Raw genomic sequence first — 16,512 nt, forward strand, 5'->3', positions numbered from 1 at the left:
TGCGTTATTAGTTCCATGACTTTATCATCGTATCATACGTCATGCATTTTCAATGTTATTTTCCATCCCATACTGCTGTAGTACAGTTGAGTGCCGATTATCTATGACAATGGAGTTGGAAGCCCGATCAAGTGATCTAAAAAGGCAATCCACTCATGATGATTTTTGGGGTGCTTCTGACCATGGTTGCGATGCCATGCTTCCTCAGAATCCTATGTTCCTTTTCCACCATTATACTTGCATTTAAGTTAAATTTAAAAAGATTATAATTGGTTTTGTTGGATTATCCTCCGACTTTGTGCTATCATGTGCAAAGTTTGTGCAAGTAATTAAGAGGTGGCACTTTTGCTTCACTTTCAATTTCTGGCTGGGAACGATTTGAATTTTAAGTTTCATCGGCACAAGTCGTAGTGGTTTGTGACGATGGGAATGTATTGAGGTGTATTCTCGAGGCCTTTTTGATCTCAATATTTATCATTTATATCAAATGAGTCTTTGTGATCTCCTCTAAAGAGCTGCATTTTATGCAGTAGGAAGGAATAAAGGGTCCCATTTTCTGAAAGGTCCGATTGCTCTAAACTATCTCTGGCTTCAGTTAGAAGCAGTGGCTGATGGAGAGACAAGAGAGTGCATACTAATGGAGGGAATGGGGAACACATTCAAGTGCTGATAAGATGCTTGTAATGATAATGTTGCATAATCGGCACCACTGTATTTGATGTGTATTCTGTAAATGCTTAAATATTCCTAACTTTTGGTAAAATATTGTGGGTGTACTTGCATGATTGATAAGACGGTGGAACCTCTTGGAAAATATTCTTATGCTGTGTCCATTTATGGTATGAGTATAAACACATAGTTTTTTTGTATTAACGATGAATGTGAATGATTTTCCTTATTTCATGTTGTTAGAGCACATTCAAGATCTAGGTCGAAATCCAAATCAAGATCAGACAAACCTTGGAAAGAAGGATCTGGTGCATCTAAGCACAAAAAGGGGAAGAAGAAGAAAGCCCGCTCAAGGTGTGTTGATCACATGTCTTTCACCATTTAGCTCTTACTATTATTTTTGGAGTGATGTGCACATCTTTACTAGTAGTTTCTTGCTCATCAAGATTGTGAGTACGAGCATTTTTGTCGTGGTGCTGGTTTGTGAATTCAACAGATGCCGGCTCAAATTTGTGGAATAGCACTGTTAACGTATTCGGAGACGTTAAATGAAAGGTAGTTTTCCATTAAATTTATTGAGTTTTTTCTTCCTTTTTTTCGTAACCCACATGTTTAATGTTGGCTAACAGTGTCTTGGAGTATATGTCTTGAAGAAGTTTAAATGCAAATTTTTGCCAACATTTCGGCATATTTGTACCCCTTCATCAGGCATATGGATGAACGTGTGTACATAATTTTGATACAAAAAGGCATGTAAGGTTAATACACATATATTTTGTCAAAATTCTTGTCTTCTTTTTAACTAATTTATAACTAAATTCTCTTTTTTATTGTGTAAAATATTTTTATCACCTTTTATGCCTTTTTGGTATCATATTTAAGCACTCATATTCATTCATTCATACCCCTGGTGATGAAGGTGTATAAATGTTCCAAAAAATTGGCAAAAATTTCCATTCAAAATTCTTCATGGCCTATACTCCAAGACACTGAGACTTCAAAAATTTATGTTTTTTTTATTTTAAACTTATGGGAGAATAGCTGAATGGAAGAGATTGTTTTATGTCGCTACTAATATTTCAATTCTGTCATCCCAATTCCTTAAACACTTGCGATAGTATAAGGCATGGTGTATGTCCTTATTCATTTCAAACTTCAACAGTGAGACGTAATGTAACATCTCCCACCATTTAAAATTTTAAAAAAATTTCTGTCCAAATAAAACAGATAATTCAAATTTATGTCATCCTACCTATCCTAAAAGATGAAGAATAAACATTATGACAAAGTAAAAAAAACCCTATAGCAAAAGTAAAATGTAACTGACAGATTTTTGAAATTATTGAAAAGTGGCCCACTAGGAAATAAGGAACCTCTTTAAAACAGGTTGCCCTAAAAGTGTAACACAATTCTATTTAGATTCTGAGTGATTTCTTAGTATTTCATTAAAATAATGCGTTTTAATTATTTTATTCCAATTCTTTTTTCATGGAAAGTAACCTAAGTCAATGATAATGATATCGTTACTTGAGTAATTTGCATATGCCTTTGATTATATACAACGTATAGTCTTAGTCCTGTGCATGAAATTTTAGGTCATCTTACTGGGATAATTATTCCTCGTGAATGCACCATATCCTATTATGTTTCATTAGCGTTGAAGTCAGCAGTGTAGTGTTTCATTATGTGTCGAATGCTCGAAAGGATTTTGAAGTCAGTGGGGGAGATGATTCCCTACCTTTTCCCCCGAATCGTTTTTTCCGACGACCTTTTTCCCGAATTTTTTTTCCGAATCCATTTTTCCCGAATAACCTTTTTCCCGAAAGCTTTTTTCCCGAAACCCTTTTCTCCGAAACATTTCCCGATTTTATCCTCCTAGTCTATGGAATCAACATGAAGCTACAAAAGCAGGTTATGCAACAACAAATAATGCATCTGAAGGTTGGAATAACCGCTTTAGGTTACTATTCGGGAAAAACCACCCGGATTTATACTCAGCTGTAAAAGAGCTGCAGAAAGACAAGCTGACACAGAGATTGCCTTGATTGAATTAAGTGTTGGGAAAAGTATCAAGGGCAAGCCAAAAAAGAAACGGTACAACATGCACGAGAGGCTAAAATCGGTTGTAGAAGAATATGAAGATTACAAGAACGATAGGAATTTTCTTGAATTTCTTAGAGCTATCGCGCACAATATAATTTTCTAAAAAAATGATGTATCTTGTGTATGAATATATTTGGTTGTGAAAAATATGAACTCATTTTTTTACAATCGGGAAATAAGGTGTTCGGTAAAAAATGTTTCGGAGAAAAGGGTTTCGGTAAAAAAGACGCGTTACGATTCTGGAAAAAGGTCGTCGGAAAAAACGATTTGGGAAAACGGTCGGGTACCAGAGGAGATGGATGTGGGAAAGTTGGTCTTATTGGAAAGGGGATTTGTACTATGGGAGGCTTTTCAAAGTACTGCGTGTAAGTGATGCTTTTAAGATCAGTACTTCGAAAAACGTCCATGAATGGTAGTGAAGTAGGGTTTTTTCCCTGACAGTGGCTTTGTAAACAAGACTGCCCTCTCCGCTGCCACAATGTGGACTTGAGGTAAAGATCACCGTGTGTGGAAAACCTTGTGTGAAATTTACCATGGAGGTAGATGGCTTGATGGTGCCACTGGCAGCATGCATGACTAATTTAAGTACATGGGTTTGAATCCTAGCTTAGCCAAATGATATTTTCATGGTGAATTTCATCCTTGGTGTGAATTAATTTTTTGTTGTACTTCATTCTTTTAATTACATGTTTTGAAATAATAAAGTAGCGCAGAGTCGTGAGAATTAAAATACTTGTAGCAAAAAAAAGGGTGTAATCAATCTTTTTGGGCACTTCAGTTTTTCACCTGCATTTCATTTAGATCAGGTGCTATCTCTTCATGAGTTTTTGTGTAATCATCAATTTTTTCAGTTCAAAGAACCTCAAGACCAGACAAGAGTCATAGTGGATGCAATTTTTATGGTACTGTCAATTTTTATTCTTATAAAAGTGAGATGTAATTTGTTTTTATAAAACTAGCTGCTTCTCATGTATGTAGATGATATTGGTAGAGATTGCCTGTTCATAGAGTTGGTGTTGTAAGTTACTAATTTTTAAATTTGCTTGAGCTGATATTTTTTGTATAGTCTTTATTGTGAAATTTATATCTGCTTGTACAAAAGTTAAGGGGTTCATTTCCATAGTTTTTATATTGTTGAGGACTCATACATGTATAGCCTAATACAGTACCCTGATGTTTGTTCGACTGGCTCTCACTCTCTCCTTGGTGAGTGTTTTAGTAGGCATTGTGTAGAGACATCCATTAGTTTAGTGTGTTTCTTTTTGTTTACCCCACACTTCCATTTGGAAATACGGGTATCTGTTTTTTCCCAAAAACTTGGGTGAAGCAGTGGCATAACCATGGGGGAGGATGAGGATATAGATCACCCCCAAAGCCTCAGAGATAAAAAATTTATATTTAGTACTATTGTCTAGTTTTGACATATAAAAACTGCATCTGCTTAAAGTTCAATTATTAGTGCCAAAATGATGTAAAATGTATTTCCAGGTACAGTGAGTCCTCGTTTAACGTCACTTACCGTTCCTGAAAAATGTGACGATAAACGAAATGACGTTATTCGAAACATAATATCCCATAAGAAACAATGTAAGACCTCAAAATTCCTACGCGAATAAAATTTAGCGTATCATATCTGGGGCTTTTTTTACGGTGGGAATTCCAAACTACATATGGCATAAATACGAGTTCCTGTCTTCATCAACGACAACAGCAGCAGTGACGTAAATCCTTCTCCATTTTTGTATCTTCCCGCATTTGCTTTCCGGCTTCGCTATGGTGGTCGCCCGGGCGACCGTCGCCTGGGCATCATCATCGCTGAAACATCGTCGCAGTTACAGGAACCAAAAATATTGTGAACACTGCGAAAAAAGTGATGACAAAATCTCAGAGTTCTACAAGGAAAAATGCCTTGAAATCACTTTTTAGGTTCCTGAAAACCATCATGTCAAGTAAAACCTTCCGCACCTACCTAAGAATTCATTTTGCAGAAAATTTGCTAAAACCATAATTGTAATTAACAATAAACACACCGTTTTACACTTCGTTTAGACTGACTGTATTACCGCCCACAAAACGAACAACCTGCAACGCCCGCCGCTTCGCGTTTTTTTCTCGCGCGAAATTTAAAAGCCTTGACGTTATCGCGAAGTGAAGGTGCGATAAACGAATGACGGTCTCAAAATTTTCGTGACGTTATCGCGAAATGACGTTAAACGGGGTGACGTAGAACGAGGACTCACTGTATGTCATTTTTTTTAAATGTTGCCTGTGGCTTGGGGAGGGGGTCGCCACCCCTTCCCCTTCCATCCCCTTCCAAAGCAAATTCCCAGTTACGGTGAAGGATTCAGTCGGTGTTGATTTGACTCAGTGTATTTGAGTTATTACCAGTCCATGGCGATGGTAATGATTATAGTGGATAGAATGCTTTTAAGATGATAAAATACTACAGTCATTATGTACGAGAAAGATTCCTTGATAGTAAATATTTGTTTCCACGCTGGAAATTGTTTCAATAGCAGTTAAGTATCTGAAGTGGTAGATAACACGACAGTATTAATAAAAATCTTAAATGACTCTAAGTTATAAAGTATTGCAACTTAGTATTTGACACTAGTGATATTGTCATTTATGTTTCCTATTTCCCATTGTTAGTTATCTCATTTAATTTATTTTTGGGTATTAACTTATACAGATAGAATTTATGTGAGTAAAAGATTCATATAGACCAGTACGAAAAGTATAGATTAACTTAATGTGCATTTTGTTTTTTTATTTTCAAAGATAATTTAGGCTTTATTCACTTGGCCCTTAGAGCATAGTTATCCCTTTCACTGCATAGTAGAAGCATGCGTGATAGTATGTTGCCTATTTTTCAATTCATTTAATATTTCCCATCATTGTATGTATTCTCACTTGTCATCTCTTTGCACCAGTGAAAATTCCAGTTCAGTGAAAGGGTTAACATTCACACTGAGTTTGTCAATTTTTCCATACAATCAGTTCTGTTCCGTGGAGCTTTGTGGGAGCGTGATAGCAATGGGCTGGCTAGCACACTTTTATATATTGAATGATTAGTTGTAATCAATGATGAATGTATGAGTGGTGTAAATGTACGTTAGACTCATGAACTTTTAATAATATTTAATTAAAGAGAATATCTTGGCATTATTTTGTACTCAAAAGCAATAAAGCTACCGTGTGCAAATTGCTGATGCACTAACATTTTATGTATTTTTTTGTCCTACCGGAAAGAGACGTGAGATGAACATGAGCCATCCAAGTACAGAATCCTTCCATATGCCATTATTTTTGCTAGTTCAATGCTAAGACACTTTTTTGGTTGAGTTATAAGTGGTGGTCTTTGACCGTTGTGGCTTATTTTGTAATCTCATCACTCATTTCAGATCAAGGTCAAGCTCGCATCGACACTCATCGATCCAAGGGCACCATCGTCATCACAAGAAGAGCAAGCACCACGGCAGGCACAAGGAGTATCGGCGATATCGTGAGGATGTGGACGTCAGTGAGGAGCACCAAAGTAGGAGATACAGGAGTCGGAGTAGAGAGAGCAGGTACACGGAGAAGCCGGAGAGGAGGAAGGTGCTGGACGATGTGGTGGAAGAAGTTCCAGTCAGCAAGGTGGAGAAGAAGCGGGACGAAGACAGCTCCTCAAGTGAGGGCGAAACTAGTGGATCAGAAAGTTCTGACAGTCGCGACTCCGGGAGGTGAGGATTGCTGGGACCCGGTAGATGAGGACCAATCGAAGGATTTACTCTTACCAATGGGGAGTGAGTGTTTTGAGCAGTTGATTAACGGCTGTTCACTCTTCCATTACTGTGCCCTTGAGTTTCCCTTTAGCGTGCATTCGTGGAGAACGTTGTGTATGTCCCCTTGCACGTGTGTTTTTCTATCGAATGTCATATCTGGCCTACGAAACCAGCCCGCCAGGTGATTCATCAGTTTCCTTAATTGTCACGAGTAATTTAGTTCTCAGTTGCGTGTGTTTGATATTTTTGAGTTTGTTTTTTCAATGTTCTATTTCTGAACAAGAGGTTCATGTGGATGCATTTGTTCAGTACACTTTTGATGGATCATTCAATCTTCTGTGCATTTCTTCTTCGTGCCCATGAGAGCATTGTGTAAGTGTAAATCTCTTTTTCAATGAAATTTTTTCTTCGTAAGCTGTTTGAACTGTAGTCAGTGGAAATTCATTGTTTCCATCTATTTCTTAGAATCGTCTATCCACTCTCAGTAGGTTGTGCTGTTTTTGATTGCCAAATAGCGCAGTGGGTGGAGCTTGTGATCATCATGTAATGTGATGGGTTGAATCGCTCAACAAGAAAATCGAAAACTATGCATTTTTGTGCAAATTTTGTAAATATGTTTTTAATACAATCATGTTTTTAGAAAAAAAATGTGGAAATTAATTTCAAATATTGGTCACCCAAATTGCAATATGGCTATGCTGAGAGCTCTCAGTTTTTATTCAAAATGACCATGTTGAAGTTTTAATTTAACATTTAAACTAACATTAAATTTTGAAATAAACACTTGCAATTCTCCATGATTATACTACATATTTATTCCCGACCTAGGTTTCCATATTCTGCATCTTTTGATCTTCAAGGTGATGTAGTAACATGGAAATCTAGGTGGGGAATAAATAGTATAATCATGGAAAATTGCAAGTGTTTATTTCTATATAGAAAAATTCCACTCCATCAAACTTTGAATCTTCCAATTTTAAGATGCGATGTTTCTGTTTTTCAACTTTTGATCATTTATTCCTAAGCATATTGGTGCACTGACACTGAAAATGAGTTTAGATCTATCACTTCATATTTTTTTTTGCAGTTTGCAATCTGCCAGGTGTGGTTTGTGAGAAAAATATAACAAATATGAGGCCTATGACAGATTGAAGTCTGTTTCTTTTGTATAAAATGTGTTACGTATTTTGCTGCGTTTAACCCGTCAACGCCCACGGGTGCCATATGGCACCCAGTGCAGTGCTGAGCCAATACTCCTGCAATGCATTTAATATGTGAATTTTAGTGTACGTTTCGGTGCACATACTTAGTAGAAGGTTTCCTCTATTATTCAGTCAGTTTGAATTGTGTTCCTTGTGTTGAGCTCCTATGTATCATATTTTTTAAAAGCGAAATATGTGTGAATTCAAAAAAACTTTGGGCGCTGACGGGTGAACATAAAAATACAATTTAATATAGGTAATATATATAATGAAAATTGAATTTGAAAAAGAATATATTAGAAAATAAATCACTTGCCATTTTCGTTGTTGTGTTGACATTTCTTCAGACTGGCCATACTTTGTATCAGGCTTTTGCATGTGCTGTTCTCTATGCAACATCCAGCAATAGTCCACTGTCCTGACTTTTACCAAACTGTTCTTTGCCTTTAATCACTCTGATGATTATTCTGTTTTAACTTTTGGTTGCGCACGGAGAAAATGGCCTGGAATAAGGGGATCAGGATGGTGTGGTGGCTAGAGTTCTGGCTTTCCACCCCGTGGACTCAGGTTCAAACCCCTGCTATGGTAAATAATTTTCAGACTGCCCGATCCCTGCTTGAATGTTGTGCGGAGGACATTTCAAACTCAACATCTCATCCGTCGGATGGGACGTTAAGCTGTGGTCCCCTTGGCGCCTTTCGTTAAGAGCAGGCTAATGCCGACGCTGGGTTTCTCTCCAACATTCCTTCCATACCCCTCCCTGATGGCACAAATTATCTAAGCTTTCGGTCGCCTCCATACCCGGACTGGAATAAAAACAACTTGCCCTATGGTTGCATACGGCGCTATGTATTCCTTGAGCTATTCATAAATTTTCTATTGATTTATTTAAATTGATGAAACTGGGGAAAATGAAGTAATTTGTGATCTCTACCATGTCAAATAATCCCTGAAATATGAATATAGATCAGATAAATGTTTCCATGTACTGGACAATGTTTTTTGGATGTAGGTTACCAATATTTGCTGCTCAGTACAATACATGCCTAGCCATACTGCAATCTCTTTCACTCCAAAGGTGCAAAAACCTTAAATATTAGTGTGTTAAAAATTATTAATTGGAGGGTTATTTTTAAACATACAGCCTTGGAATTATCTGAAAAAAGCTAAGTACACCTAAATGCATCTGTTTTATCGAAAATGTGCTAGGTGAGTGCCATAAAATGTCCTATTTAATTGCGTAATTGTTATTTTTTACTGAAAATTTTTTTCCAACATTAACCCTTTCCACCGTGAACATTGTTTTTGCTCCTCGAAATACCGATGTGTACATGTTCCTGCTACCATCTGTAGGTCACTGATGGAAACAAAAAAAAGAGAGAAGCGTAGGCTGGAACTCACACGAACTTGACACAATCATTGCAGTCCGGTTTGACGCTCAAAAGTAATCTGAATTTTTAAACGGAATTTTTAAAGCACGAATACAAGGATCAAGAACTTTGCTATTTCCACATAATATTTTATTAGCACCGACCATGGTTTCGTTACAGAGTAACATTATCAAGGTGAAGATTTAGGTAAATTGACAGTATATATATAGCAGGAGTCGTTGGTTAGGGGGAGGTAAGGGTTGGGGTTGGAGCTGGGTTTGGCGTCACTGTAGGTGGGGTGGGTGGAGGGGTGGATGAGTAAGGGGGAAAGTGGAGGAGGGGGGAGCGAGAAGGGTAAAGGTGGTCGTTAACAAGGTATGAGTCCTTGTGGCTTAAAATTTCCAATTCTTCTAAAGCGTCTAATCTCCGTCCTTTCTTCTCAAAATGCAGAATGGTAGGGATGAAGTCACTAATGTGCCCCATGCCATTAAAGGTGTTTTGCAAATTGGGAGTGATCCTTCCCCTGTCTATGACACATCTGATGCTCGGCTGCCCGGATGGAAAAACTCCTCCCTGTTTGGCCGATGTAAATCGCGTCACAGTCGGCGCAATTTAGGCGATATACTCCGCTCCGTTCCTCCGGGATATCCCTATCCTTTGGTGACCCCAGCATGCTCCTTAATGTGCTGTGGTTGTAAAAGGCTGGCCTTATTTTTTCTTTGGGAAGTAATCTTTGCACTCTCAATGACAAATTCCCAAGGAAGGGAATCCGGCACCATTTAGGAGATCCCTCCGGGGGATTATGCGTTTTATATAATAGTCGTCTTGCCATCTGAGTTCTTTTTCGTCGTAAGATGGTATCCACTAATTTTTCTTTGTAGCCATTGTTGACAGCAATGTCCTTTATGGTACGGAGTTCATTCGCTATGTTACTTTCCGACATAGGAATGTGGAGTAACCTATGTATCAGCGACTTGAGGGCTGCAGTCTTCTGTTGAATATGGTGTCTGGAGCTCTCGTGGATGATAGTGTCGGAAAAGCATTCTTTCCTGTAGATGGAAAGGTCGAACTTATGGTTTATGATTCTTATGGAGAGATCCAAGTAATTCAATACGCCTTCCTTCTCAGTTTCCATGGTGAATTTGATGTGTTTATCCTGAGAATTGAGCAGTGTCAGAATTTTTAAAAATTGTGTGGGGTCGCGTGGAAACGGCTAAGCTGTGTATTGCTTTCAGTGTAGTGCATAATGGGCGAGGGAGGGATTAATTTGGGTAAAAAGGTGTGGTTGCCAATTGTCCCTCTCGAGACAGAAATTTTGAGTTGTGAAGAAGAGGGGAATGGGCAGGCATGTAAGACCAGAGGGTTGAATGTACTAATATATGTTTCCTGCAGTGGCCCTCGCGTGCAAACATGTATGTTTCCTGATGTACTCTACCCCTCCACTTCAGTGACTGTATCACAAGTCTTCCTCTTTGCATGCAAAATATATTTGTAAAAGACTGTCTTATCTGAAGGAGGGTAAAGTGAAAGCATAATGCAAGCAGGGATGATATGCAGTGTGGGTTGTGTAAGTGGAATTTCAAAAGGGGTTTATGTCATTAATTAATGACATTTTTTTATTTCAATAGTCTCTGAAATATTCCCTTTTGTGAGAGTCTATGGTAGAGAGAGTCTCCTAAAAGTTTTATTTGTATGTAATTAAAATACTACCAACTCTGTGATGGAATGTCACTCACAATCAGATGAGTAAAATTAAATGGTAGCTCATGGAGTCATGAATGCATTTAGAGCATCCGCGAAGACCATATGTAAGGCCCTACCCACTGGTTATGTTTCAGTGAGTACTCTCAGCAAAGTACTTTTCTCTCTTATGCCCTCACCACCTATTCATGAGCCCCTGATACAAGGGGACTGCTTTTTAGTTCACTGTGGGAAAAAATTTTTGCTACATTATGTAATGAACTTAAGCAGTGAGAGGGCGATTCGGCTTGGTATATCTTACATTAGAACTGTTGTGTCGGGCTATTTTTGCTATCAATATTTGTAGGGATGTGTAAGTATTCGAAGATATGATTCAAGTAGTTTTGGATACAGAGCTGTTGAGGCCAATAGGTTCAGAAATCTGCCAATAGGAATGGCTATCATCAAATTCTTTTAAGAATATTGTTTGTAAAATCTGTAAATCGTTTTATTACCATGGCTTTATACATAGCATTCAACTACTATAAGGGGGTATCCATTAATTACGTGAGGTGATTTTAGCGATTTTTGGACCCCCATTTGCAGTGGTGCCGACTCCATGGGGCCTGAGGGGGCCCGAGCCCCCTCAAAAATTTGTTATGGGTGTGAGGAAAAAATGTGACAGGCTTGTCGATTTTCCCCGGAGTGCCCAGGTATCGAGATTCGAGTTATCAGGGTTCTAATGTTGATCATATGACTCTTCTAAAATGCTGAAAAAACTTAAAACTCGCTACTTATAAAATTTCCTGAGGCAAGATCCCCAGTTTGGCCCCCCCAATATTTTTTGTAAGTCGGCATTCCTGCCCATAAGTGACTGCCCCAACCTCGCCCTTATACTCTCACGTGAGTTATTCCAAATGCGTATTTTCAGTTTAAATACGTTAATCCATGCCTCATAGCGTTGACTTTATAAAAAAACGCATTGTTAAATTATTTTCATTTAAGATTAGTTGAGACTAGTATTTCAGATTACTTAGATCGCAATTTATCACTGTTTCTTGGGGGGGGGGGGGGGGGGGGAATTACGTGATACTTGCCAGGACCCCCCATTCCCCAACGTGAGATTGTATGAGAATCGGCTTGACCTCCTCTTCCCCCCCTAAACGCCTCACGTAATTAATAGATGCTCCCTAACAGTCGACGTGGGCGCTGAATACGTTTCCGTCAGCGGCGGAGTAATTAGAGTGGACCGTTACATCGCTCATACTTTCTTATGAGATATTTTTGTATCTTACCTTACTTAATTCACTCTTAACGCCGAGAGAATGCGTAAAAATTACGTACGCAGCAAGAGAGGCACGGGTCTCTATAGATATTTTATACTCTCTACTTGAAAAAAATGAAAGCCGTTCCGGATAATCCTCTCTAAATGAGTAACCTCGTGTATTGAATCGGAGCCGGGCCCGAATCAAGTTCAGACTTAAACGCTTCTGCCGGCCGCCGATAGCGGCACGACGCCTTTAAGTCTTGAGATTCGTCTCGCGTGAAAGCGGCCTGAATTCCACGGCGCCATGCCGTGAACGGCAGCGAGCGGAAAGTCATTTCATCTGAAAGCGGCTTCAGTATATCACGGTAGTAGGGGCGTAACTACGGGGGATGAGGGGGATGGATCCCCCCCAAAGCCTCAGAGAAATAAAAATAATGTTCGAAACTAATTTCTAGTTTTGACATATAGTAAATTTTAACGTAACCTTTTAATGAAACCCAGATTTTAAGTGCCAAAATATGTGAAATGTAATTTGCAGGCATGTCATTTTCCCAAACGGAGGGTGGGAGGTTGCCCTTCCCCATCCTTCACCAAAGCATATTCCTAGGTACACCACTGCACGGTAGCACTGTGTATTTCTCGCCGAAGACGGTGCACTGCCAGGCCGGATTGAAATGGGCGCCGTGCTGTCAACGACGCGGTTAGATTCGTTTGAAGACATCCATAAAGATGTATAGTTGTTTGAAAGCACGGCGCCGTGCCGTGGACGGCGGCCGGCGAAATGTTGGTTCATCTCATAGCGACCTTGCAAGTAAAAGCAGTACTCAGGGGCCCAACCACCTAATGCGATTTTGGCGATTTTTTTACCCCCCCTTCCCTCTTAGTGAGATTTGGCTGAACTCCCTACCCCTTTCCTCTTATCTTTCATGAGATCCTTCGAAATGCGTAATTTCAATGTGATTACGTTAATGTATGCTTCGTTGTGTTGAATTTATTGAAAAAAAAAACAAATCAATTTAACTATTTTTATTTGAAATTAGTTTAGACTAGTTTTGAAGGTTACTAAGATCGTAATTTTAAACTTTTTTTGCGGGAAAAATTACGTCATACTTGCCATGACCCATTCTATCCCCCACGTGAGATTGGGTGAGAATCGGCTTCACCCCTCTTCCCCCTAAACACGTCACGTAATTAATGGATGCCTCCTTCCAAGGGCGGATCCAGGATTTTTTTCTGGATGTGGGTCTGACAGAACGCTTTTCTCGTACTTGAGGTTAAAAAAAGATTCAACAATTACTGCCGAAAGTATTCTCTTTATTGTAACGTGCAAGTTATTTATATGAAATTAAACGATTGAGGCTCCGTAATACACAAAATAAAACGAACGTAATGATGATCGCATTAAAAATTTTGTCTTTCTTTTAAGCGTCTAGGTGGTACGTTCCACCTCCCCCCCCTAAATTCGCCTATACTTACTTATGCGAACTAGCTTCGGACCCCCTTTCATTCAGACAGTATAAGGCAATCCCAATCCCACCCACTCTGAATACCCCCCCCCCCCGCTTTATGTACTCGCTGGCTTCACCATGCTCACATAACGGCGCCACTGGCCACATTACTGTCTGCAGTTGACGTAGCTCTTGACGATGAAGGCCCTCGTTAAGCTGATATTCTCACTTTCCTCTGTCGTGGTGGATTGCTGGTGGTACTTTCCGTCCGTTGCGCGTCCATCTTAATCCGGCATGTTATAGGTAAGTATACTTCAGTACATATCAGTTGCGGCTCCAGGATTGGGTCAAGGGGGGGGCTAAGTAGCGGGTAACCTACCAGCGCTAATGGGGATCCGAACAAAGTTATCATTCCATCCAGGGTAAATTGGATACCCAAGGAGGGGATGGGGTCCACGTAGCCCCTCTCTGGATCTGCGACTGGATTGTAACTTATCAAAAGCGTGTAAACTAGGCCCTAAGTTTAGATCTGATTTGTATTTCAGTTCGATAAAGTTGGTAAATATATCGGAAAAGACAACTAAATACTTTAGTACAAAGTGGTAGCCTCCAAAAATTTCGATTTTATCTACTGTGTGTTTCGACCCAATGATTTTTTTTAACCCCCTAAAAATAGATCTGGACATACTGATGGGCAATGGAAGGGATATCTGAAGTTTTTTTTTATTTTTGTATCCATTTTTGACACATACACATTTTTATTCACATTATTTACGCCTTAAGACTAATTTCCATCGTTGTTACAGTTTATTTTGTTCCATTTTCGTCTGTTCTCAAGCTATACAGCCGTTTTTGCGGTCGAGGCAATTACTTGCTTGTTATTCACTTTTACGCGGTAATTTATTGTTGTAGTAATACCTTTGTGATCGGCATCAGGGATGCCGACTTACAAAAATATTGGGGGGGCCCAAACCGGGGATCTTGCCCCGGGAAATTTTATACATAGTTAGTTTTAAGTTTTTAAGCATTTTATAAGAGTCGTATGATCAACATCAGAACCCTGATAACTCGAATCTCGATATCTGGGCACTCCGGGGAAAATCGACAAGCCTGACACAATTTTTCCTCACACCCATAACGAATTTTTGGGGGGGCTCGGGCCCCCCCAAGCCCCATGGAGTCGGCGCCACTGATCGGCATCCACTGACAATGAGAATATACGTAAGTTTTCTGAGGTCCCACTCAGTGGGTGTTGTAAGTCGTACCTCCGCACGCCTCCTAGCTTATTATTCGAATAAGATCCTTGCCGTCGATTCTCATTTTAAAATAAAATATCATGGGGTGATCTGAATCAAAATGAGTTTATGGCAAAATCCATGTTTGGAGTTATTTATGATAACCCGAGTATGTAGGGCAAAAAGGGACCCACCCTCTTCCTCCCCCCGACATGAAGATATTTTTACTCTTCTCTAACTAATAATATCTGTGCAAATTGTCTTACCTTTTATTTCCCTTTTTTAACAACCTAACCTTTTCTCTCAGAGTGCTTCACGACGCTTGGTTTTAAATATGCATTATAATTAGTTAATTTAATGAATTCTGATTTTTATTTTCCTCTTTTATCCACAACATTAATTCAGTTTGAATCTCTTGTATGAAGTTAAGGCGCATGTAAAACTATGGTCTTCATCGTTTGTCATCTCTAAACATTTCATCTAGAGATTTTGCTGCCGTTTCACTATTCCATATCCCATTCTCTCTTATGCTTATCGTGCGGATAACTCGAATTTTTATCAAGTTATAAGTATCGGATATCAATGTTTCGCCTTTAATTTCAAAAGACATTCCCGTCATGTTATGCCCTAATAAATTATCATTATGTAACAAGGCCAATGTTTTTTTGCCCCGAGATTTTTATTTTGATTTGGTTGCGGCATTTGAAATTGGTCTCTTATGTGAATCATTCCAGTTCTTGTCATATTATGTAAGATGTTTTCACTCGTCAATTTTTCCGTACAAATTCGAGCTAGCTGTCTCGTTTTATGTTTTTTTTACAGTCGTTTCCAAGACAATGTGCTCGCTTTGTATAAGTTTTTTGAATTTTTTTCGTTCGTCCTTTTTCAACCTCAATCCCATCCAATAAATAAAAGCTTACTCTGAAAATCGAAACTATTCCACCTTAAATACACATGAAGGGGTGAGACGCCAAAGAGTGCAAGTGCATTTTTTTCTAAACACAGGCACAGAAATTGATAGTAGAAATATACAAAAACTTGGTGGCTAAGGGATACGATCAAGTCTCTGTTCTATGCTGACATCGAGTGGAAAATCAAATGCACTGCCTATTATCTAGTTGATCTCGTTTGTTTTTTCACTTAATTTCTGTACTTAACTCTGTTTAGGAAAAAAGAATCACCACCCTTTGGCTTCTTCAGAACTTTTGCCGTAAAGGGCAGTAGTAACTCGGCAAAATCTATGGGGAATGACCTTAAAATATTTCAATGACCATAAATTTTTCAATTTGTGACCCTCTCCCACTTCCAAAAATGACCGCTGAGTGAGGGTAAGGGCAGTGGCGGATCCAGGACTTCTTTCTGGGGGGGGGGGGCACAAGCAAGGCCGTATCCAGGATTTTGTTCTGGGGAGGGGAGTTCAAGGATACCTCGTAATACAAAACAAGCGCAATGATAATGGAACCGTATGAAAAATCTTGCATTTTTTTAAGGGTCTGAGGGGGGTACGTGCCCCCGTTCTCCCCCCCCCCACCCTAGATCCGCCTATTGGTCAGGGGCTCACCTAGAGACCTCAAATTTTTTAGGCCGTATATTTGATCGGTCCCACAACTTCTTTATATTGGGCCAGATGAATTTGAAAAAAAAATCCGATTTTTCCGATCCGCCCTAACGTCCACAAATGCAGACTTGAGATAAAATATTTGTATCTTGTCTCCGAGTTTCCCATTCGTTTGGAAAACAGAAAATATTGTGTTTTGTCTCCAGAAGCACG

The 16,512-nt window shown here is 39.2% G+C and overlaps 1 protein-coding gene across 8 annotated transcripts in view; it reads left to right on the plus strand.

Moving 5' to 3' along the window:
• The window catches only part of LOC124155908 (splicing factor, suppressor of white-apricot homolog), a 37,807-nt gene extending 30,235 nt beyond the window's left edge, over positions 1-7,572 (plus strand). For 5 of the 8 annotated variants that reach the window (XM_046530115.1, XM_046530119.1, XM_046530118.1 and 2 more), the window contains 2 exons: positions 913-1,023; positions 6,177-7,572. In XM_046530115.1, the coding sequence (XP_046386071.1) occupies positions 913-1,023; positions 6,177-6,501 (436 nt within the window). In that variant the 3' untranslated portion in view covers positions 6,502-7,572. Of the gene's footprint in view, positions 1-912; positions 1,024-3,623; positions 3,675-6,176 lie in introns of all 8 variants that reach the window. The other 3 variants (XM_046530116.1, XM_046530117.1, XM_046530120.1) reach the window with 2 other exon arrangements.
• Positions 7,573-16,512: the final 8,940 nt, after the last annotated feature.

The sequence above is a fragment of the Ischnura elegans genome, chromosome 3 (genome assembly GCF_921293095.1).
Source record: "Ischnura elegans chromosome 3, ioIscEleg1.1, whole genome shotgun sequence".
NCBI lineage: Eukaryota > Metazoa > Arthropoda > Insecta > Odonata > Coenagrionidae > Ischnura > Ischnura elegans.